The following is a 27,223-nucleotide window of genomic DNA, read 5'->3' on the forward strand; positions in this document are numbered from 1 at the left end:
AAAAGAAGAAATATCTGCATTTTTAGGCAACTCGAACAAAAATTTAGTATATTTTCCCTGAAATTCAGCATATTTTATGAAAAACAACCAATCCTGATGTACAAAATGTACCGAAATCAAATGACTGTTCATAATTTCTATCAAAATAAAGAAATTATTTAAATTGTATTCAACACAAAACAAAAGTTTAAGTAAAATTCTCCTTACATTATCAAAATTCTTACAAAAAAATCTGATTGGAGAACTTTGAAATAACTAGTTACAAATAACATTGCATTATTTTTTATCGAAAGAAGAAAAATTGGTAATTTTAAACAATGCGAACAACATTTTAGTATCTTTTCTCAGATATTATTTTGATTTCATAAAAAACAACCAATCCTGAACCATAAACAGTACAAAAAACCATAGGCATTCCAATAACTTCCATTAAAAAAGAGAAATAATTGAATTCTTATTTAATAAAAACAATAGTGTATGTATATTTATCCTTAAATTATTCATATCTTATACAAAAGTAATTATCTGAATGCATTAACTATGACTGATTGCAATTGAAGTTGCATTATTTCTGATATAAAAGAAGAAATATTTGCATAATTAAGTAACGCGAACAAAAATTTAGTATATTTTCCCTGAAATTCAGCATATTTTATGAAAAACAACCAATCCTGATGTACAAAATGTACCGAAATCAAATGACGGTTAATAATTTCTATCAAAATAAAGAAATTATTTAATTTGTATTCAACACAAAACAAAAGTTTAAGTAAAATTCTCCTTACATTATCAAAATTCTTACAAAAAATTCTGATTGGAGAACTTTGAAATAACTAGTTACAAATAAAATTGCATTATTTTTTATCGAAAGAAGAAAAATTGGTAATTTTAAACAATGCGAACAACATTTTAATATCTTTTCTCAGATATTATTTTGATTTTATAAAAAACAACCAATCCTGAACCATAAAAAGTACAAAAAACCATAGGCGTTCCAATAACTTCCATTAAAAAAGAGAAATAATTGAATTCTTATTTAATAAAAACAATAGTGTATGTATATTTATCCTTAAATTATTCATATCTTATACAAAAGTAATTATCTGAATGCATTAACTATGACTGATTGCAATTGAAGTTGCATTATTTCTGATATAAAAGAAGAAATATTTGCATATTTAAGCAACGCGAACAAAAATTTAGTATATTTTCCCTGAAATTCTGCCTATTTTATGAAAAACAACCAATCCTGATGTACAAAAAGAACCAAAATCAAATGACGCTTCATAATTTTTTATCAAAATAAAGAAATTGTTGCATTCTTTCTAACAAAAACAAAAGCTTATGCATATTTATCCTTCAATGATTCACATTTTATACAAAATTACTTATCTAAAGGCATTTATAATGACTGATTGCAATTGAAGTTGCATTATTTCTGATATAAAAGAAGAAATATTTGCATATTTTAGCAATGCTAACAAACTTTTAGTATCTTTTCCCTGAAATTCAGCATATTTTATGAAAAACAACCAATCATGATGTACAAAATCTACCGAAATCAAATGACGGTTCATAATTTCTATTAATATAAAGACATTATTGCATTCCTTTTCAACACAAAACAAATTTTAAGTATTATTCTCCTTACATTATCAAAATTCTTACAAAAAAATCTGATTGGAGAACTTTGAAATAACTAGTTACAAATAACATTGCATTATTTTTTATCGAAAGAAGAAAAATTGGTAATTTTAAACAATGCGAACAACATTTTAGTATCTTTTCTCAGATATTATTTTGATTTCATAAAAAACAACCAATCCTGAACCATAAACAGTACAAAAAACCATAGGCATTCCAATAACTTCCATTAAAAAAGAGAAATAATTGAATTCTTATTTAATAAAAACAATAGTGTATGTATATTTATCCTTAAATTATTCATATCTTATACAAAAGTAATTATCTGAATGCATTAACTATGACTGATTGCAATTGAAGTTGCATTATTTCTGATATAAAAGAAGAAATATTTGCATAATTAAGCAACGCGAACAAAAATTTAGTATATTTTCCCTGAAATTCAGCATATTTTATGAAAAACAACCAATCCTGATGTACAAAATGTACCGAAATCAAATGACGGTTCATAATTTCTATCAAAATAAAGAAATTATTTAATTTGTATTCAACACAAAACAAACGTTTAAGTAAAATTCTCCTTACATTATCAAAATCCTTACAAAAAGATGTGATTGGAGAACTTTGAAATAACTAGTTAAAAATATTATTTCATTATTTGTTATCGAAAGAAGAAAAATTGGTAATTTTAAACAATGCGAACAACATTTAAGTATCTTTTCTCAGATATTATTTTGATTTTATAAAAAAACAACCAATCCTGAACCATAAAAAGTACAAAAAACCATAGGCGTTCCAATAATTTCCATTAAAAAAGAGAAATAATTGAATTCTCATTTAATAAAAACAAAAGTGTATGTATATTTATCCTTAAATTTTTCATATCTTATACAAAATTAATTATCTGAATGCATTAATTATGACTGATTGCTATTGACGTGCATTATTTCTGATATAAAAGAAGAAATATCTGCATTTTTAAGCAACTCGAACAAAAATTTAGTATCTTTTTCCTGAAATTCAGCATATTTTATGAAAAACGACCAATCCTGATGTACAAAAAGTACAAAATAATGAAATGATTGCATCTTTAATCAATACAAATTAAAGTTTAAGTATTTTAATACTTATTTTTTTTAAATTCTATCAAAGAAATTTTCTTGAGGCCTTTTAAATGACTAATCAGTAATGACATTGCATTATATGTTATAAGAAGAAGAAATATTGGTAATCTAGAACAAAAATTAAAACAACACTCTAAATTAATTAATCCAAACAAAGCTGTATGTATCTTTACTGTTCTACTATTTTTATTTTCATCATCTAACTACAACAAATAGAGTACTTATTTTAAATGACAACATTTTATCGCTTTTTAGTGGTACATAATTAACGAGTAAAGGTGTCTTCGTAGAGGTCCGCGTTTATCGACTGTAAATACTGTGGAGTTCGTTTTACATAAGAATTTTAATTATATACGTATTCGTCCGATCCGTGCATACAATTAATTTACTGATCTATCGCTGACCGTTGTCACGGTAACTCTCACATAGCCTATTTGACGTATCTGACGGATTCTATCGGTCATCGATCACCGATCAGTCATCGATCAGTCAAACATCCGTCACCGATTATTCACCGATCAGTCAAGTTCACGTCAAACAGAAACGCCTAAGGTTGCAAGTACTGTATATATATATATATATATTGAGAATGAACTTGTTTCTTTGATTTCTTTGTAGTAACAAATATTGTAAATAATCTTAACTACAATAGTTACATGTACCATTTCCTTCTAAAATTTAGTAGTAAACCCTGGGTTTTATTTGACATTTGAGTTTTAATTTCTTTTCTCATTACATTTTGTAATAATTCAAATGTTTTGCAGTTTTTATCAATGTTTAAAATGATCAATAAATACCCAATATAACCTTTAGAAATGCAATTCTTAACAGAATACAATATATATATAGCATGTTGCTTCATACTTCTTTTTCAAATTGTTTTGCTTATCAAGTAAAATTACGAGTAAGAGAACAGGTACATGATAAACGGTGCAATTAACATTTGTGGACATCATAAAGTCATGTGTGATACCTACATGTATGAATGACACTTTGAAATTCGCCCTCAAGACACTTTACTGTTTTGTTGACATCTGTATATTACATAGAGCATTATAGTATGTACATGTATATTCTACATGTTTTAAATTTTGATTATTACAAATACATCCTGATTATTAGCTATTCTATTTCACATTTGCATGGTCATGAATTTATTTTAAGTAAATATATAATATATCTTATATATATATGTACATGTATTATAAATAAAAATATTTTTGAGGAACAAATTAACTTTAGAATTAATATTGAAACAGACATGGTACTTAATGTTGTATTAGCTTATTTTCTAGATCATTAAAACATTATGAATTTTATGACAATTAAGTTGATATGAAAGTTGTTTTTACATATAATGGTTCAAGAAAATACAAAATGTAACTTAAAACATATAAATATTGTAAATGAAAGACAAATTTATCTCAAACTTTATGATCACTTTTCCTGTACCCTTTTGTTTATGGGCTTCTGTCCCAAATTCCCCAACTGGCAATAAACATGGATATAATAGATAAGGAGATGTTGTATGATTGTAAATTAAAACTATCCACCCAAGACTAAAGGACGAGGATGTTTAAAATTTTAAGGCTCTGAACAATATTCAACAATGACCATAACCCATACAGTTTTGGTCGGTGAGAATAAAATGCCCAGCATGACAAATTCTGAAATTGTCAAAAGAGAAAACTTATACGATAAGCATTAGTTATGTTCTTATTTATTTGAAAATCAGGAGATGTGGCATGATTGCCAATGAGACAACTATACACCAGAGTTCAAATGACAAAAATATAAGCAATGATAGGTCTTCGTCTGTGCTTCAACAATGAAAACTCCCGTAATGTATAGTCAGTTATAAAATGTCCAACATAAAAAATTTGAAACAGTTTAAAGATATTAAGAGAAAACAAAAGGCCTTATCTTCTATACTGTTAAATGAGAAGACCTCATTTTGTGTGTTGCTTCTCTTCCTTCCTCATTAAATTAATCATCAAGCTTCTATATCTTATAGGTACCACATGCATAGTCCCATTTGTCATCCTCGCTTATGATTATTCAGTTTGGGTTCTTTTGGCAGGAAAACGAAAATATAGGCGTACCTATACTGTTTCAGTCATCCGACTGACTTTAAGTCATAAACAAGACTTAACATTGATAATTGCAAATCTCGAGCTTTGAGATTATTTCATAATTAATCAAAATCATAATTTATCTCGGGTGCACTATTAAAAAAGTAAAGAGATGTGGTAAGGCTTCTAATGAGACTATCTTCCACGCTGATCATTTACTAGCTAGTCAACAGATTGATGTAAAGTACAACTTATCCTCGTCTCATGGGTTTTCGTTCTATTAAGAATGCACTGTAACGTCACAATTTCCATTGAAAAAGCATGCATAGTACGAATTCATAGGACGTACGAAAACATTATCATATGATCTGACCATTAATTAAAATTCATATATTTCAAAAACATATTAAGCATTAGGTGTGTCAGACGCTTAATTCTTCAATAAACTGTACAGTCTTGTCTTCTTCTGTGTATCATAGTTGGTTGTTTTTCAAAGCTAATTAAAAAATCAACAAGTATTGAAAACACATTATTTTATATAGATTAACCAGCAAAATAGATAAACAAGTTTCTGAAAAGCATTATATATATGTATTTTGATTGATTGGTGTTTAACTCCACTTTCAGCACTATCATGACTATAATTGTGCTATTTCCTAGAGGTCTGTGTATATTGGTGGAGGAAGTTGGAGTGACATGCAATACACCCGTTATTGCAGTTTTAGACATGTATCTTTCAGAACGAGAAAGTGTTAAGAAATATTATGAGATATGACAAAATAATGTTTGACCAATCATTTTTTTTTATATTTTTTTCCTACCACACTTCATCTTTGAATTCAGTTAAGCTGTATAGGAAAAAAACATATCTTTTAATAGGGAATTTTCAAACCGAAAGAGACACATGTGCCACTTAAATATAACTAAGTGCCATTTTTTTAGCTCAAAATAGTCCACCTTCAAGTTCCTGTGCACTTTCTAGTAAATTTCATATGTCAATGCCTATGTTAATATGTCACAGTAGGAACCAAAAGTGTAGTAATATAACTCCTTCATAAAAAACAACTTGATACTGGTGTACATGGTGTATAAAGATTAAACTTTAACTTCTGATTGTACCAATAAATTGTTGTAAAACCATTTCAAGCGAATGCTTTACTTTTTCCACAAAACAATGTTAAATTATATCCATTCGATTAAAGACTATGACACCTATACATATATATTAGTCTAGGTCCAACAGGCAGCTTCCTTCTGATGCTTGTCAATATAGTTACCCCACTGACCTGCCCAGTGGCAGATCCAGGAGGGTTCCCAGGGGTTGGAACCCCCCTTTTTTGACGATCAATATTATACTTTTGAATTGGGCATATGGTTGGAGCCCCCTTTTTATCCTGGGTTTTGACCCCCTCTTTGGTATGGCTGGTTCTGCTCCTGCTGTCCATGATTACTTTTATTCTAAGGCTTAATTTTATACCATCATCAGCTGCTAGTTTTAGATTATTTTGTTTCAAATGTAAATGTCGAGGAACGGGAATTTCAATGCACAGCAACCCCCCTTTTTATGAAAGTCGTCGATATCAACAGTTAATGATCATTCAAGGTTCACAAATCAAACAAAAAGTCTTGCTTGCAAAGTGAGGAATGTATATAAATATCAATCGAAACTGTCAAAATGTCTTCAAAATATATACTTACGTTACTTTGATCGAACACTTTCAATCGGACACAGCAGACAAATGGCGCGAAATCATAGCGTAATGAACTCGAAAGCTATCGGGGTTTTTCACCATTCTAATCTTTATACGTACAGCTGTATACCCCGCTGGATAGTACTGTAGTAGTCTCAGTTTACAGTCATCAATATTTTGTATTTACGTAACCATTAAAGAATAATTATCAGGATTTTATTTGATTATTGCAAGGTCGTATATTAGTTAGTTATACGTCCTTGATTATTGCAAGGATTTGTATAGTAATCCTTAGTTATTGCTATTTCTATACAAATATTTTAACAGTTATTATTCATGTTATCTTTTATTTATTTATGGTAGAGAAACGCATGTTAACACCGACGTGTATCTACAGTCCAGTAGTCGATTATGTCTCGTTATTATTCAATGTTATTCATTTTTTACCATGTTTTTTATGATATCGATTCCTCTACTAATCAAAGGGAAGCAATCCTCATGCAGTATTAATGCACTGAAAAGTACTATACAACGATTCTTTCGATGAACTGACGTGTACTAAAATGTACATGACAGTACTGGATTTAATGCTAGGCGTTTTTTCTTAATTACCTGAACCAGTTCTGACGGGTACTTAATCGACCGCGACAGTTGGTGTACTGAACATGTGCTATACAACTGAAAAAGATCTTGACATTTTTCCTTGCGGTAATTTCAGGCACTTCAGAGTTGTTCAGTTTAAAATGACCGTTTCAGTAATAAAAACAGTTACTAGTGTTAATGTTAATATATGAAACGCCGTAACTGACTTATAGTGTAAATATTCAATGTGTTTTATCGCTCTGTCATTTCAAGATGTCATGTGAATCTTATGATACGATATGTGTAAACACATATTCCATAATGTGCAAACACCTATGACGTTCTATACTGATGCCTATAAAAAGTAAAACCAAAAAATACTTAACGCTGAGGAAAATTCAAAACGGAAATTCCTTAATCAAATTCCAAAATCAAATGATAAAACACATCAAACGAATGGACAACAACTGTCATATTCCTGACTTGGTACAGGCATTTTCAACTGTAGAAAATGGTCGATTGAACCTCAATGCTCTTCAACTGTGTACTTGTACTGCTGGTAGACGCTTCGTCCCAGAGGGTATCACCAGCCTAGTAGTCAGCACTTCGGTGTTGACATGAATGTCAATTATATGGTCATTTTTATAAATGTCCTGTTACAAAACTTTGATTTTTTCGAAAAACTAAGGATTTTCTTATCCCAGGAATAGATTACCTTAGCCGTATTTGGCACAACTTTAGGGAATTTCGGGTCCTCAATGCTCTTCAACTTTGTACTTGTTTGGCTTTACAACTATTTTGATTTGAGCGTCACTGATGAGTCTTATGTAGACGAAACGCGCGTCTGGCGTATACAATTATAATTCTGGTACCTTTGATAACTATTTACACCACTGGGTCGATGCCACTGCTGGTAGACGTTTCGTCCCCGAGGGTATCACCAGCCCAGTAGTCAGCACTGCGGTGTTGACATGAATATCAAGTATATGGTCATTTTTATAAATTTCCTGTTACAAAACTTAGAATTTTTCGAAAAACTAAGGATTTTCTTATCCCAGGAATAGATTACCTTAGCCGTATTTGGCACAACTTTTGGGAATTTTGGGTCTTCAGTGCTCTTCAACTTTGTACTTGTTTGGCTTTACAACTATTTTGATTTGAGCGTCACTGATGAGTCTTATGTCGACGAACCGCGCGTCTGGCGTATTACATTATAATCCTGGTACCTTTGGTAACTATTTTATAGCGCTAAACATCTCACTTGTACGACAGTCGCATCAATTTCTATTATATTGACAATGAAGCATGAACAAAATGTCACAAATATAGATACACAAACAACACGGACCCCACCAAAAACTAGGAATTATTTCAGGTGCTACGGAAGGGGAAGCAGATCCTGCTCCAAATGTGGCAGCCGTGTAACATTATGTGCAAACATTTTTTAAAGTTAAGTGCAAATGCCTATCACAGTATGTGTAAACACGTATAACGTTATGTGCATACACCTTTAATGTTATGTTCTAACACCTCTTACGTAAGGGATATAAGCCGATAACTGTCTATTATGAAATATTGGACAGGTCAGAGGCCGCAGACCGAGGACCTGTTCAATATTTGACAGAATGGACTAATGGATAATGTTGTTTCCCAAAACGGTACCACCTGATAACCCCTTCCCCCTTTTTTCTTCTTCTGCAAAGTCGTGTCGCTCTTTTTTCGTTTATTTGTGTTTTGATGTCGCTTGTGGTTTTTTTTTGTTCAATGTTACCAAAACATAATTTTGTCTCTCGATTTCCTTTTGCAAAACACTCTTTCTCATTTTCTTTTATAACATAAAACGATCAGTGCGAATCAGATACACGATTGGTTTGTTTAACAGATAATATGCGGTAACGTCTTTATTTATTCTGCCTCCCATATTAATCGTCGTTCATAAGCGAAGTGTTGCATTATATTCACATTCAAGCAGTCATATCAGACTTAAATTACAACAACTTATATTTAAAGCCGACACCTAAATTTATTGATTGATTAATTATTGGTTGATTAAGGGCCAGTGGTAAATATGTCATGCATGTTCAGGACGAAAAACATAAATTTATAAAAACTACTGTAGTCCCCTAGTTCATGAAGCAAGTTTTAGATTTGCACTTTGTACACAGGATGAGGTTAAGGTTGTTTATGGGCGTTGTATTGCGGTATGATCTATCATTCGTTAGAAGCATTACCTACTTATAATTACAACACCAGAGGTCAATTTTGATTACCAAAGAAGTATGTAAATATAAAAATATCTTTTGCAAAAATAAATACATAAAAGCAACAAAGAACGAGACTTACAGAATTCAGGAGCCTGTAATTCAGTGGTTTCCGTTTTTTTACGCGTTACATATTTGTTTTTCGTTCATTTTTTGTACAAAACGTAGGCCGTTAGTTCTCTCGTTTGAACTGTTTTACATTGTCATTTCGGGGCCGTTTATAACTGACTATGCAGTATGGGCTTTGCTCACTGTTGAAGGCCATACAGTGACCTATAGTTGTTTATTTCTGTATTTGGTCTCTTGTAGAGAGTTTTCTCATTGGCAAGCATACCACATTTTTTTTATATAAATAACAAGCAGTATCAACCAATTGAATTAGTGCTTAAGGATACAACTCAAAACATGAGAAAAATGGCTGTGATATAAGTATTGGGAGTGTTAAAATAAATTTGAAAGTGTTTTTTTTTATCTCAAGAAACTGTTATGATGATTGACAAAACTATTGTTTTGGAAGGTGACTTTTATAAAATGTTTTTTTAATTGTCATTTGTTTTTTGGTTGTATTTTTTTCACATGAAGAACAAATTTCACGGAATTGATAGTTTTTTTTTTCAGTGTTTGGACTATCACTTAACTGTAAGAAACCATTATGCTACCTTCAGTTGTCCAATATTTTTAAGAAATAGGAGGCCTATTCTTTAAAATATTGGACAGTCCAATCACTGAAATAAAGAACGGGTACAACAATAATATGACGTCGCCACAATGTTTTGTACAAGCACCTTTTAGGTTATTTGCAAATATTTATACATATTATGTAACCTGCAAACACATATACCGTTAATGACCAACAATCATTACAGTATGTGCCAACACTCATTACCTTATGTACTAACACCTTTTAAACACAGATAAAAAAAACAAAACGCATCAATGATATATACTTTTACAGTCATAAATAATTAAGGAGATCAAAAGAATTTATTGTGTTACTGACCCAATGTCATACTACCATGCTGAAGTAGCAACCCATTGATATATTTGACATATACAAAGGGACCCATTAAAGCGGGACATATGTATAAACCTTCATATAAGAGACCCCCCACCCCCGTTTCCTCTACCCCTTGAACATATTGGCGAGTAATTAAATGAATTATGATAACGATGACTGTGTTACCATAAAGTATAGAAGCAAAATAATAAAAAACTACAAACAACCAAAAACAAATTGAAAAAAAGCTAAAACATAAATTTCATTATGCTCTTCACTTTGTGTTGCGCGTGATATAATTATAAAGTTAAAATATAATAAGTTTGAATGTCTAAACTTTATCCTGGGAAAGGTTTTGCGAAAGTATCCAAGAAGTGCAACCGGAACAATACAAATTTCCTTTTTTCCCCGACTGCACCCCGGACTAGAAATTTAACGGTTGTAAAGATAATTTAATATTAAGATTATTGGCGAATAGTAAATGAATATGGTCCTCAAATTACCCGTCCAGTAGTCTATTCAAGCAAGAAACGTGTGCCAGTTTAATGCTATCAATGCAATGACGTCTTTAAAACTAACAAGGTGTTTTAACAAAATTGTGTCCGAGCCCCCTGCTTATAGAATCAAAACATGTTTCATCCTCCCCTCTATTCAAACAATTATGGTTCCGCCACTGGTCATCAACTGAGAAATCACCGATATATGTACCGTTGATCGTTTATTTGAATATATATATATATACATGTAATAAATCTAAAAGCCCAAAAATAGAAGAAGCATAAGGTTTGCTTCTCAGTTCCAAAATAGCAATCTGTTCAATACCTTGTTACTCTTTGAAAGGGGATTGATAAAGGAGCAAAAAGAGCAACAAAAATAATAAAGATTTGTGTGGGTTTTTTTTCTAGACATTAGCCAATGATATTTTAGCGGGTACAAAATCTTATGTTCTCTCTTCAATTTTCATATCTTTATGATTGACATGTTTTTGTTCTCAAAGAGTATCAAAATATAACAAGGATTTTTTTTTTATAAATGTCTTTATATTTTTATCCTTGTCTTATTTTAATAGTTTTTGAGAACTAAAACGTGTCCATGATATATTGTGCATGGAAATTGTTTTTGAAAAAAAAAATGGAATGGAGTCTAATTGGGATTAATAAAATGTATATTCGTAACTAAGATAGAACACATACACGTTTACTGTAATGACTCTGTTACTGTAAAATTTCAGTATATCAGGAAGTCTTACTGCTAAACAATGAACATCCAGAAAATTGTCAGCACATTAAGCACTCCGGCTTCCTCCACCCATAAAAACTGACCGCAATGAAGTAGTCCAAAAGCCTAAAAATAGAAGAAGCATAAGGTTTGCTTCTCAGTTCCAAAATAGCAATCTGTTCAATACCTTGTTACTCTTTGAAAGGGGATTGATAAAGGAGCAAAAAGAGCAACAAAAATAATAAAGATTTGTGTGGGTTTTTTTTCTAGACATTAGCCAATGATATTTTAGCGGGTACAAAATCTTATGTTCTCTCTTCAATTTTCATATCTTTATGATTGACATGTTTTTGTTCTCAAAGAGTATCAAAATATAACAAGGATTTTTTTTTTATAAATGTCTTTATATTTTTATCCTTGTTTTATTTTAATAGTTTTTGAGAACTAAAACGTGTCCATGATATATTGTGCATGGAAATTGTTTTTGAAAAAAAAAAATGGAATTAAGCGGGCAAAATGTTTTATGGTGCAGATGGGTGCAGTCCTGACCTGTACACAAGTTCACATGGAGCAAACTTGTTTACTGTTTTCAAAGTTAACTTGAGAAATTCTAAGCAGACATCCAAGTTAACTTCGTCGTTGGTAAACCAGATCTGACGCCTGTTTTTTTGGACTGCTGCAGACATATTTACACGTCTGCACCAGACCACACCTGTGAACAAGTCTGCTATTGACCAGTCCTGAGGATAGGTCTGTCCCGATCAGACCTGTGGACAGGTCTGCTACTGACCAGACTTAATGATAGGTCTGATAATGACCGATTACCGTGATTTAGACTTTTCATATTAGACCTGACCTTTTATTATGTACACGAGAATCGTATTGTACTTGTTTCCCAATAAAGCAAATGACTTTACTCGTTAGACTCTCTATATATAGACATTATAGACATTAAACATTTCTTTTGTTTTTAGTTTATATTCTTATATACATTAATGAATGGATATAAATGTACACTTTTGTGATCACATGCAGCTATCTAAAAAGAAAAGACTGTTGTTTAAGTAGAAAGCTGATAGAACGCATCGGAACAATATTTTTAAATCATGGGATATCAACTTCATTGTTGACGTTGCTTCGTTCCACATTTTTTACGGTCTCTTCCTAAATTAAACTCTATGCATTGCATGAATATTTCATCGCAATTCACCTTATTTGCCTTTGATTTACGTTTTCGACAAAATGTTCAAAAGAAATTTGAACAGTTTTATTCTACATAATGTGTGGTACATTTATAAACAATCGTCATTTTCGTCAGGTTTGTCATTTTCGGATTATACATGATATCTGGGACGTCCAAAAAATATTTGCAACTTGCTGTTTACCTACCAACAAAATAATCAACCGACATACTGTACTAACAGTATAACTTTACTAGAAGAGAACTTCTCATCCTTTTTATCTTAAAGTACAAGTGATTCCATCATAACGACTTTCAACTGACAAAAAAAGCTTTATTTACTTTTAGCTGTAAATAAATGGACTGATTCATTGCTACTTCTCTGACAAACGACACCTTTTTTCAAAATGTGAATTTATTGTTTAATTAAGGTTTGGAATATTATATAGATGTCGATTATTTTACATTTAGCGAAAACATCAATTATGAAATTGAATTGAAGCGTACTCTTTTAAATGTAAATATTCCTAGTACTAAACTTTTACTAAAAATCTTCAATAACGGATAATTTTGGCTTTATTTTATTTGAATTCGTTAAAACAAGGTGTAACAACAATTTATATAATAACAGAAAGCATATTACGAATGTTCTGAAAGAATGCAGACCTACACACTTTTCAATGTCATTTTTTTTTTCTTTTTAATGTAAGTTAACTTACTTTAACATGTTAAAAGCCCTTTTTACAAAACATTGCACCGTTCAATATTTTGACGACAGCCAAAATGTAAAGTCATATCATCGAACTACCAATACTGTGATTTATAGCCGTATAGTCCAAATCACAACTAAACTCTGTAAATAAGCGACTTCTCCTTACTCGTTCACCGTACTAGTGAGGACGGCGCGTTTGATGAATTGATTCAATATTTCTATATTGAGTAAACCCGTGAATAGATTTGTATCAAACAATTAACAAGAATGGCATTATGCAGTAATTCTGTTTTGAATTTACTTTGTTTACATAATAATCATTTATCAAACAGCTTTCTGGCAAAATGATGACGTCTTTTTTGGAAGGTGGGCACAGTAGATCTGTTTGTAAATGATAACATGGGTGGTATCCAGGTTTACAAGAGATAAAACATTGAATTCAATCAAACCTAATCTTGTTTTTTGTGTTCAGACTGTATTTTATAATGAAACTTAAGGGGGCTCACGGGTTTAAATTTTCGCGCCCACTGCGCAACTTGTTGCGCATAGTTACGGTATCCAAGACGGAAACCGGTCTGTTGTCACAATAATTCATACATTATTATTTAGCGTATTAAATGTAGTTTTGACAAAATGAAACACTTGTTTATTGATACTGTAGCTTAAAATACGTTTATTTATATTTATTTTTATCTCCTGAGTTATTTTGTTATTAAATTTTGCACTTCCGGTTTTGTAAATATGTCAACAAGGAAGTCAAAAACGAAAATTGTTGATGCAGTTTGTACGATTTGAGTCGGTTATGGTAGATACAGAAATGATAACCGAAAACGACGGAATCCGATCTATATTTCGGTATATTTTTATGTTTTTTTTATACTGTTTAACCCACGAAATGGACCAGTCAAAGTCCCGTGCACATGAAAGTACTCGAGAAAAATGGTAAGTAAAATAAATCGGAACAACCGTAAACTGAATTATTAGCAGAATATCGTCTGCTGTATAAGTATGTCTGTATTGAGAAATGAGCGAGGGAAGTTTGCAAAGAAAAGACAAATACAGAAAACTAAAAGAATAGAAAACTTGGTGTACAACCGACAGAATTGTTTAACACAAAATGTTGAAGATGAAGATGATGTATATGTTGTCCCTGATATTTCTATTGACCATCCTTATGTCAAAGAAACCACAACTCCTGACTGTCTTGATCCTGTTTTCGAAAATGAAATAGTTATTGATTTGGCAGAAAAAGATTTAAATGTAGATTTTGACTTTGACTTCACAAACATTCCATCAGATCTTGTTGATTTAAGTTATTGTCGTTTTGTAGTAGAACTTGATGTCCTTGCCAAACAATTACAGCAATGCACTAAGTGTTTCATTCCTTTGCACCTGCATAACTCACTTGGAGTCAGACCCCTTGGCTTGTCAGGAATTTTGTTTGTTCAGTGTACTGAATGTGGAAATATTGACAGAATCAAATTGGGCAAAACTCACTATCGTACTGAAGTAAAGAGAGGAAATGGTATTTTTGATATAAATACTAAAGTGGCTACAGGTACTTTAATGTGTTTCTTTATTATTCACTTTTCCATTATAAATGACTAACAATGTATGGCATTGAGCCAGTCATATGGAGACTTTCCCTGAAATAAGAACATAGATATATCCGGGATATTCCACACTCTGGCACCGGAGTTTTTCCCGTACCAGGAAGAAGAATGAGATATAAGAAGATGTGGTATGACTATGAGTGCCAATGAGACAACTCTCTCATCCAAGTCACAATTTGTAAAAGTAAACCATTATATATCAAAGTCCGGTCTTCAACACAGAGCTTTGTCTCACACCGAACAGCAAGCTATAAAGGGCCCCAAAAATGACATGTGTAAAACCATTCAAACGGGAAAACCAACGGTCTAATGTATATAAAAAACGAGAAACACTTATGAACCACATCAACAAATGTATAAGGGAACGACCATTTAACTTTCAGGGGAGGTTATGGTTTTTTCCAAAAATATATTCTGGTCAAGCAGATGACCCAAAAAAATATTCTGAATGCAAATTCCCCCCATACCTTATAGTGTTAACTTTTGAAAAAAATAATCTGATTGATTGCGTCGAAAAAGTAAATAAATTTGTTCGCGCTACATGTATGTGCGAAACAAATTTTCTGACTAAAAAAAACCATTATCCCCCCTCCCCCCTTTGAAGTTAAATGGTTGCTCCCTAAAGGGACTGTCCATTTGGTAGCTACATGTAGTCATTTCGTACCATAACCATTTCGTACCCATGACCAAAGCCATTTCGTCCCCTATAAGCCTACTGCATTAACTGATTGCATACCTCCTAGACTAATTACATGTTAACTGTTTTGTATCATATATATTTTTTGTAAATCATTGAAATTTTTGTTAATTGTTTTCATTCACCACTTTTCCTGCTAGGTATAATTAAAAAAAGGAAAGATCTTTCATACTTGTCAGGGTACGAAATGGTTTTTCCTAGGGTACAAAATGACTTTACATGTATAATTAGTCCATTTCACTTTGAGGGGTAGGTGGGTAATATATGGCTCCTTTTTTTATTTTAAAAATTTAATTAAAGGTCAAATGTCTTCAGTCAGATTAGGCCATGCAAACATTTTTGTTGTTTCCTGTAACCTTGCCTGGTCTGTTTTTTATCCTCCAAGTCAATTCTTTTGCAGATTATAAAAAGTGTTGGGTTGGTTTCTTATGACAATTTTCAATTACACTTTCGAAAATTGCCTAGTATAACATGTAAACTCTTCAATCTCTGTCAACATTGCTAAATTATCACAAAGATTAAAGAACAATATATGATGAAAAACAAGAATTTACTGTCAGGTTTAACCACCAACATCCTCCAAACTAACTCAACATTTTTCAGAGGGATAGGCCGGTGCATAAATACAGAATACAAAATGCTTTTGTTAAAACCACATTGAACAAGCAGAAATTGACAGATTCTGCACATAGTTTCACCAAAATTAGCCATTTAGTATCAAACAACATTGCAATTCTGGCATTTTTAAGAAAACATCTATTTTTTCATGAAAATCTGAGAAGAAGAAGGTAATCTTTTCTGGAAATGTTGCTTTAATTATGATTACTATTACTGAAATGTATTTCAGTACATGTATAACCCATTCACAGTGAAAACTCTTTATTCAGAAATGTATACCATTTATAAGTTCTTAAGCTTTTTTGTCACAAAAACATTAGCCTGACTATATTGCAGTTTCTTAAGCGTACCATATTGAAAGTACAGTGAAAGCACTTTTTAGCTCACCTGGCTCAATAGGCCAAGTGAGGTTTTCTCATCACTTGGCGTCCGTCGTTGGTCTTCCATAGTCTTCCGTTAACTTTTACAAAAATCTTCTCTGAAACTACTGGGCAGAATTTCATTAAACTTGGCCACAATTAATATTGGGGTATCTAGTTTAAAAATTGTGTCAGATTACCCTGCTTGCCAACCAACATGGCTCAAAATAGAACATATGGTTAAAAATGCAAGTTTTGTCTATTATTTCGAAAACTGTTATGAATAGAGAAAATCTGACATGAGCAAAAATGTTTAGAATGTTGAGCACTACCTTTTGTTCTTATTTGTCAAAATTGTCAGACGACTTCTTATGGAGTTATTGCCCTTACATGACAAATTTTACCATTTTTTAAATTTTTGCAAACTATCTTGAAAATTATAATAGATACAGAGAAATATTAAATTTCAAAAATGAGCAGCATGACAAGTTCTACAAATAAGATTGCATTGTCGAAATCGTCAGCCGACTCCTTATTAGAGTTATTGCCCTTTGATGATGATTTTTGCCATGTTTTTGTGTTACTGCCTTATATCTTAGAAATTATAATAGATAGATAGAAACATAAATAAGCAAAAATAATAGAAGAATAGACAGTTTAAATCACAAAAATTATCAGCAACAGATAAGATCTACTAACAAGTCACATTCTTGATATAGGTAGTATGCTGTCACTTTTTATAGGAGTGATTGCCCATCCCCTAAAATGATGATTTCTTTACCTCTCTTTTGTGTTTTGAGCAAAAACTAAAGAAGATAGAGAGAAACTAAAATGAATAAATGATCAGCATTATAAGATCAACAAAACTGAGATTTTTGTCATGAATTCTATTCTCATCTACAATGTTGGAGAGTGTCCTTTGTTGAATATGCACATAGACCAAGGTGAGCAACACCCGCTCTTTAGAGCCTCTAGTTTCAATATTGACCACTAAAAGAAGGCTCTTTTTGTCCAAATCTGTACATATTTCTTTTATTGCAATGATACTAATGTACATATATATATATGTATTCAACATTAATGGAGGGTGATATATTTGTATTTACTATTCTTTCAATTATTTTTTTTGAAAATTGAGATTTTATCTGTGCACCCCATGAGAAGCTTGAAAATGCTTATTACACACTATAGGAGTTTATTAAAGATGGAGTAAAGCTCAGTTTTTTTCACTAAAAAAAAATGGAAAAAAAGGTGTTTTCAAGGCTCAGTGTGCATTTTGTTATCAAGTTCAGTCATCAGAATGGTCAATATCTACAAAAAAAACTTGAAGATGCATATGGAATTTCAAGCTTCAATATGTTTCATTGCACAAAATTATCTTGAGAAACTGGATAATATATTAAAAATGATATTTTCTTCTTTTTACTCAACAGAAGTCTTATAATTAAGATCTGTAAAAGATCGAATACTGATACATGTAATAAGCTATATAAATGTAACATTAAAATCATATTTTTTTATAAAATAAGTTTTTGTGCCTGCAAAAAAATTTTCTTACAATCTGACAAAATTTATAGAATGATTTTCTTTCATCAAAAAACAGTTCTGGCCAATCCACTATACATTATTTGCCTCCATAAAATTTTCATGAAAATCATAAGACCAATTTAGGAGTTATTGCCTCTCAAAATGTCATAACTAAATCTGGAGCAGTTCTATCAAGCATACATTAAAAAAAGATCAGCAGAACATATATATCATACCAATAAGGTATCAAGTCTAGGTTTCCAGGTGAGCATTGCATTCTCATGGGAACCTCTAATTATATGTACATGTATATCTTGCAATCATCAAGCCTTTTTCTAATGTTTGCACAAATAAATTGTATATTTTTCGACAATAACCAATGTCCATGAATAATGTATAGTGTATTTGTTTATATAGATATAGATAAAATTGAGAATGGAAATGGGGAATGTGTCAAAGAGACAACAACCCGACCATAGAGCAGACAACAGCCGAAGGCCACCAATGGGTCTTCAATGCAGCGAGAAACTACCGCACCCGGAGGCGTCCTTCAGCTGGCCCCTAAACAAATATGTATACTAGTTCAGTGATAATGGACGTCATACTAAACTCCATATTATACACAAGAAACTAAAATTAAAAATGATACAAGACTAACAAAGGCCAGAGGCTCCTGACTTGGGACAGGCGCAAAAATGCGGCGGAGTTAAACATGTTTTTTGAGATCTCAACCCTCCCCCTATACCTCTAGCCAATGTAGAAAAAACAAACGTACAACAGTACGCACAGTAAAACTCAGTTTAAGAGAAGTCCGAGTCCGATGTCAGAATAGGAAACAAAAGAAATTAAACAAAATGACAATAATACATAAATAACAACAGACTACTAGCAGTTACTGACATGCCAGCTCCAGACCTCAATTAAACTGATTGAAAGATTATGTCTTCATCATATGAATATCAGGCACAATCCCTCCTGTTAGGGGTTTAGTATTATACCGTCATAAAATATATGAGAAGAACACAACCCGTGTCATGCCAACAACTGGTTTTAGAATAAATATGTTTAATTCCGATGCAAAGACCCTATAAGTGAATCAATATTAAAGCCAAAATATGCAATCTTTAATGACCTGACAACAGTATCGTAACTATATGCATGTTTTACTTTAAAAATTTCAGGGATGATCCATGCTGGAATTGGGGAAACCCAACTGAACAACCTACTTGCAGCAATGAACATCCATTGTATTAACCCAAAGACCCTAAAGGAAAGAGAAATGGAAATTGGAGAAGTCCTTGAAAGCAATGCAGAGGCCTCAGAAAAGAATTTTTTATTAGAGGAAGCCATTGAAGCAATAACACTTGATGAAGGTTAGACCACACAAATATATAAAATAAATGCAGCTTTTACTATGGTTTTGTTCTGGTCAGAGTTCCTCCATCATTAAATTTTCATCCATGGAGATCCCTGGCTATACTTACTATGAAAGTTAAAGTTAGAACTGTAATCTTATTGAAAATAAAAGGAGAATATATGTTTTTTAATGCATTTTTTTTGGGCAATAGATAAAATAACATGAATTTACTCGGAAAGCATTTCCTTTAAATATACAACATTCAACTGCGTGGAGGAAAAAAGTGAATAAAAACATTTGTCAGGAGTAACTCATTTTTTTTTATTATATGGGAGTATATATAAGGATTGTTTTTAACTTATAAACTGGTTACAGTATATGATATAACATACATGTACTTTTACAGCTTACACTTCATAAAACCTCAAACCTTTTTTTTTCTAAAACAAAAGCAACTTTTATTCTATATATATATCACATTTCCTCTGTAAATCTAACAGTCTGCAACGTTAGCTTCTAATCTGATGCCCCAGACTAGTAAAATTTAATTTTGACTAGTTAGTTCTTGCAAAACTTTGTTTTAAGCCACATAAGAATGTTGAATATTGGTCTTCAGGCTAGAAGTCGGAAAAGATTTTATGGTGCAGACTGTATCTGTCTGACAACATCTTGTGCTGAAGTTAAAAGTTATTAAGGCTCTGTAATGCATCATCAGTTAACTCGATAGGTGACCATTAAATCAACAATTATCATACCTGCAAATCTTTAAATACAATACTGTTATTTCCTAATTAGCAGCAATCAAAATGTTCATGTTACTAAATTAAAACTTGACATTATTTCTGAAAACTGCATTTTTAATTTAGGAATTTAAATTGGCTCATTTCTTTTCAGATAGTCAACAACAAAAGGGTATAAATGCCTCAACAGATACATGCTGGCAGAAGAAGGGTTCAGGAAGAGCATATAACAGTTTATCAGGTTTGTTTTGATCAAACAAATTACTATAGTATGCCTGTAAATACAGTTTGATTCTATTATATACAAAAATATATTCTAAAGGGGGCATGGAATTTCTTTGTCTGTATAATGTTGACTAAAAAATCTTTGTCTAGATGCATATGAAAATATATATACGAACGGGTACTGGCCCCTAATACATTAAGGTGGCTCGGGTGTCTTCCTCCATCTTGGATTTTGAAGAAGCAGATAACGTTGGTCTAGATCTTTGATGAAATGTGCAAATTTTGAGAGTAGTATGTAATTTATGTGTAAGACTTTTGATGTAAATATAAAAAATGTGTGTTTTATCATAATTACGGCTGCAATTTCTCAAAAACACCTTATTTGTGTTTGATTCATTTTTTTTCAACTTTGCCAAATAAGGGGAGATAACTCAGATAAAGTAATATTTATAATACAAAGTGTTGTGAATTTACCTATTTTAATCTGTAGCAAGAAAACAAGTTCGGTGACCCCATTTTTCTTTTTCTTATCTGAAAGCATGTTATAAGAGCTATCACCTCACATTATATCTTAAAATTCTATCAGGTAGTTTTCTTTTTATCACACAAAATTTGATTTTCCATGCATAATCTATACAAAATCTGACAATTTTGCACAACCTGTAGCGTGACCCATACTTTTTATTATATTTTTGAAAAAAAGCATGATAAAAACTTCATTTTGACAAATTATTAAAAACTTCTGTCAATTTTAATTAAGACGCTCCAGCCACCTTAAGCTCAAAAGGGTATGGATGGGGGTCCTTTATTTCTGTATTCTTTAATATTTAGGTCATTTTTTCTCTATTCTTTATTTTACCACCCCAATATTCTCTATTCTTTATGTATATGTCCCCACTGTAGCGGAGGGGTCGTTAAGTGCTACCCTTGTCCGTCCTGTCCGTCCTTTAGTTTGCCTCAACCAAATATTATAAAACTTATACACAATGCTTATTACCACGAAACACAGATCAAGTTTGAATTTGGGTAGCGTCACTTTTACAATTCACGAATTATGCCCCTTTTATAAATATTAAAATTGCTGAATTTTTGTATTCAGTTCTCCAACTTCAGTTTGCCTCAACCAAAAGTCATGAAACTTATACACAATTCTTATAATAACAAAACCTTAACTACATGAATCATGCATCTGTATGTGGAAGTTGACTCGTGCATACATGTATATACAAGTGAAGATATCCATTTACATGTATTTTGCCTTATTTTTCTCTATTCTGCAAATTTTGCCCATCATTCTCCATTCTGTAAACTCCATTCTGACCCTCATTCAAAATGACTAGCTAGCAAGCCTTTTTTTTGGCTTCATTCACATTTGATTCAGGAACTATAATTCATATTCAAACAAATATTCTCACATGACAGATAGTTGGACTTTTGTACTTTTTTGTACTAGCTACATCAAGTGAACATGGTTTGTCCAGTTACCTCCTTCTACAGTTTTAGAACAACAGCTTTAGGATTTTAAAATTTGTTTTTACACATGATCATGAAAATGAAGGATGTGCATAGGATTTTGATTTTCATCAAATATGTGATAAAGAGAGGCATATATTAATGCCCCTGATTTGGATTTCTTATGGTAAGGCCCTGTGCATCATTTGTTTCCTATTACAGAAAAAACTTCTTTAAAGAAACTAAAAAAAAAGAAATGAAAAGTTCTGCATCATTATTTATCAAAATCTGTGAATACTCATGCATGAGGCAGATAAACTGGGGCATCAATGCCATCATCCATATTTTGTTTTTTCATATGACTGCAAAATTTGTACAATCATATAATGTTATGGTGATGTCTGTGTCGTCTTTCGAAGAAATTTGAGTTTCTCCTTACTGATTTTAACAATTTGATATGGTCCCACTTCTTTGTTACAGTCAAGTGACTTTGATTATTTACATATATCAGCAACTGCTATTTTGATTTCAGGAGTGGCATCACTAATCGGGCAAAAGACTGGAAAAGTATTGCATCATACCATGAGATCTGGGGATTGTAGAGTATGTACCATTGCTAATAGAAAAGGAGAAGTTCCAAGAAAACACAAGTGTACTAAAAACTGGACTGGATCAGCAAAAGCTATGGAGCCTGACATGGTTGTCCAGATGATCAGAGATTTAAATGAACAAAATGTCCCAATATCTGAACTTGCTGGGGATGATGATTCTACTGGATACAATAGAGCCATGAAAGAAATGCCAGATTTACAAATGGTTAAAACCAGTGATCGTAACCATGTAACCAAAAATATAGTTAATAAACTGTATAGCTTGAAGCCAAAACATAAGGAATTATCTGTGATGGTGATTAATGCTATTACCAGAAACTTTGCTTATATGTTGGACCAAAACAAAGGAAACCAAGCTGGAATAGAAAATGGATTAAGGGCTTCAATTGATCACATTTTTGGTGAACATGCACACTGTATGCAAAGTTGGTGTGGCTATTTAAAAGACAAAAGCACCTATAAACATTCTAGTCTTCCTCATGGAAAAGACTTAAAATCTTTAGACCTGAAGTCCGATCTAGAAAAATTGTTCCTGGACAAATTGGTGCCAAACTCAAAGAAACTGGCGAATCTAGCAAGCTCACAAGCTAATGAGAGTTTGAATATGACCATAGCTACTAAAGCACCAAAATACAAACATTACTCGGCCTCATCCAGCTTAAGCTACAGAGTGAGTTCAGCAGTACTGCAGAAAAATGAAGGCTATGGCTATGTGTCTGAGGTTAGTGTAAAATAAGGTTTATATTATGTACAAAAGCAAATTTGGTGTAAATGTTAACAAAACAGCAACACAGAAAATGACACATATATATACATATATACCTAACTATAAGACATTCAACAATGAAAAAGTCTCTACAAGATGTGTATAGCAAGCTGTTAATCACTAAGATTCTTAAAAAATTGTGAATGATTTAAAGAAAACCAAAGATCTTCAATAACAATTAAATTACCAAAAAGACAATTAGACATGAAAACACAAAAATAACTGGCAAGGTTCCCAAATAAGTGTAAATTCATAATACATAGTTTTTACCTCCCTGCTTTCAAATTAAAGCAGTGATGTTATAAGGCTAAGAATGTCTACTCTTCTGTCTATTCTATAATTACTAATATGCTGTAGTTGTATCATATCAGACTGGCTTATCCCCTAAATGTTTTCCCCATTTCCATCAACTGCTAAATGTTAAACTTATTACAGGTACATGAATCATCTGGATTATCACCTGGTGGTGAAACAGTTAAAAGATCATTGAAATTGAACAGAAAGAGAGACAGAAAGTCAACCGTTTCGAAGACAAAAGAGGGGAAAAAACAACGTCTGCTTCTGAAGAAGAAAAGAACTTCCAAGAATTCTGGAATGGAAGTCAGAGAAGGAAAAACTTACGAAAGTGAAATAGGTGATTATTTTTTATACTGAGCTTTTCTTTGTATCATCTACCACAGAACAAGTACATGTAAATTTACACATACATGTACATTGTCTTTCTTCTCATATCATTGTTTGGATGCAATTTTTCTAAATTGGACTTGCTTTTACTAATAGATAGTGTAATATATGTTTTGAGTTCTTTCACTTACATTATTATATTCATAAGATCGATATCTAATCCTACATAATTTAGTAGATACATTTATTAATTTATTTGAAAATTTTTTTAAAAATAAAAAAAAAAAGTATCAGTTAGCATTTTCTGTGGTAAAAATTCAGTAGAACCTTACTGTTGCTATTCCTCACCATCAAATGGTTAGAAAATTTTCACATGGCAATATTGTGTTATTTCATAATACAACTGTCTTTTTACTTTATTGGATAAAATGTTCAAATTTATGAAACCACAATAAAAGTTAAGAAACTGCAGGTAAAATTTGCATGTGTAAGTATCTCTGATGTCATCAATCATACAATTCCATGTCATGTTATCGTTTGATAAATTTTAAACTTCATGCATACAATTTTTGTACATGTACTAGGAATTGAACATCCAGATCAAGAAGAAATTCCTGAAGTTATGGAGATTGGCGAAGTTGACAAAGAAGCAATGACAGTTGCACCTTTGTTGGTGTTTGACTTGGAAACCACAGGACTTAGTAAGTTTTAACTTTCTTTTTTTATGACCATAAAATGAATAGAAAAAGGCTAAAATATAGGTTGTTGGATGGTAGTCTTGTATTGTATTGCTGTAAAAGTAATTGTATGTCCGTCTCAAGTTTAAGATATTTAATGACCTGGACCTTATTTTTAGGAATTTGAGACCCAATTGATTGCAATATTCTAAATTTCAATGTTGACTGAATGTACGCTGACATATGCCCATATAATTTTATATACCATATATATTAATGTATGTAAAATTGTTACACATTCCATCATCATTTATATGATTAGAAAATACTTTCAAGCCTCTGAACCCCTTAGATTGATTTTTTGGTACTCTTTTATGCTATTATAATTTCACAATATTATTTTAATACTAAAGCCCAAAAACGCTGGTGATAGTTTGAAAATGAGACACTATACATTTCTTATAGGCAAATACAAAATTGATTGGTACGGGCTTTAAGATTTACCAAATGCATGTTGTTTTTATACTGCATTTAAAATATTTCAAAAATTACACAAATAAAGCAGAAACATGTGTTTCATATATGCATAGTAAATTATGATGCCAACTTCTCTTGCATATAATTTCACAAGCAAAATAACATTGTTATGCAGCAATAATGATTTCAGGGACCGAGACTGTTTTGCTTTTTATAGCTTGAAGGTTGAAGCCAAGGGTGCCAGGAGACTTTATGCAGTCATTGACTGTATAAAGCAAAAGTTTATCCAACCCCTAAATCAATCCTGTAATAGGACCTATTGCATTATAATTTCTTTTTTCAGGTAGATCATCTGATATTATACAACTTGCAGCTTATTCAAAGGACAGCACTTTTGATACATACATCTTGCCAAGCCAACCAATATCAAAGGAAGCCACCAACATTACAAAGATCACAGTGTGTGGAAACAATATGCTGTACAATTCAAAACCAGTCAACTTTAAATATCCACATCAAGCTCTTACTGATTTTATTACATTTCTGTCAGAATTTTCATGCAAACCAATTCTTGTTGGTCATAATATAAAAAGATTTGACTGTCATATTTTATACAATGCATTAAGATTTTATAACATGTACTCAGAGTTTTGTAGCCATATTATTGGATTTGTGGATAGTTTAGATGTATTTAAACATGTTGTTCCTGGACTAGCTTCTTATAGTCAGACTAGTCTTGTTGACACACTTCTTGATGAAACCTATGCTGCTCATAATGCCCTAGAGGACACTAGATTGTTGTTTAGATTAGTTACTTGTACATCACAAGGAAATGTTATATCTGATAACATCACAGGTTTTATTTTTTCTCCTAACTATCCACATAACTGTCACATTCAGCAAGATAATTTGAAAACTTTTAGTGAGGCTATTAACTGTAAAGCTGTATCTAAAGCAACAGCCTTGAAAGCTGCACATTCAAATTTAAGGTTGTCTCATTTAAAGTTGTCCATTGAAAGAAATGGAATAGATGGATTACGTGCATTGTTGTCAGAACTTACAATTCAAGGAAAAGTGCCTGTTACCAGCTGTAAAAAGGTTATTCAGAAGCTATATGACTTTTTGACCCGTGAAACTTAAGGTGGCTTGGGCGAGTTCCAACTTACACTGATAAATTTCTTTTTTTTTATATATTTTTAAATTTTAAGTGATTGGCTTAATAACAATATATTTGCTCATCCAACATGTCAGTGTTAGGGGACATACCAGTCTCTAACCAAAAACATTTTTGCTCATCCAACATGCCAGAGGTAGGGGACATACCAGACTCTAACCAAAAACTATATATTTGCTCATCCAACATGCCAGAGGTAGGGGACATACCAGTCTCTAACCAAAAACTATATATTTGCTCATCCAACATGCCAGTGGTAGGGGACATACCAGTCTCTAACCAAAAACATTTTTGCTCATCCAACATGCCAGTGGTAGGGGACATACCAGTCTCTAACCAAAAACAACATTTTTGCTCATCCAACATGTCAGTGGTAGGAGACATACCAGTCTCTAACCAAAAACTATATATTTGCTCATCCAACATGCCAGTGGTAGGGGACATACCAGTCTCTAACCAAAAACATTTTTGCTCATCCAACATGTCAGTGGTAGGGGACATACCAGTCTCTAACCAAAAACATTTTTGCTCATCCAACATGCCAGTGGTAGGGGACATACCAGTCTTTAACCAAAAACAACATTTTTGCTCATCCAACATGTCAGTGGTAGGGGACATACCAGTCTCTAACCAAAAACTATATATTTGCTCATCCAACATGCCAGTGGTAGGGGACATACCAGTCTCTAACCAAAAACTATATATTTGCTCATCCAACATGCCAGTGGTAGGGGACATACCAGTCTCTAACCAAAAACATTTTTGCTCATCCAACATGCCAGTGGTAGGGGACATACCAGTCTCTAACCAAAAACAACATTTTTG

General features: G+C 31.9%; 1 protein-coding gene across 3 annotated transcripts; it reads left to right on the forward strand.

Moving 5' to 3' along the window:
* Positions 1-14,223: 14,223 nt before the first annotated feature.
* LOC127706898 (uncharacterized) lies at positions 14,224-26,508 on the forward strand. Of its 3 annotated transcripts, XM_052211624.1 has the most exons (8): positions 14,224-14,423; positions 14,812-15,039; positions 19,477-19,668; positions 20,547-20,633; positions 22,602-23,401; positions 23,882-24,080; positions 24,655-24,771; positions 25,568-26,508. In XM_052211624.1, the coding sequence occupies exons 1-8, from the start codon at positions 14,402-14,404 to the stop codon at positions 26,362-26,364; spliced, it is 2,442 nt and encodes an 813-aa protein (XP_052067584.1). In that variant the 5' UTR covers positions 14,224-14,401; the 3' UTR covers positions 26,365-26,508. The 3 variants fall into 3 exon arrangements, with proteins under 3 accessions (XP_052067584.1, XP_052067585.1, XP_052067586.1); XM_052211625.1 differs by lacking the exon at positions 14,812-15,039; XM_052211626.1 differs by lacking the exon at positions 14,812-15,039 and having other exon boundaries at positions 14,224-14,336.
* Positions 26,509-27,223: the final 715 nt, after the last annotated feature.

This window comes from Mytilus californianus, unplaced genomic scaffold (assembly GCF_021869535.1).
Source record: "Mytilus californianus isolate M0D057914Y unplaced genomic scaffold, xbMytCali1.0.p SCAF_6, whole genome shotgun sequence".
Lineage (NCBI taxonomy): Eukaryota > Metazoa > Mollusca > Bivalvia > Mytilida > Mytilidae > Mytilus > Mytilus californianus.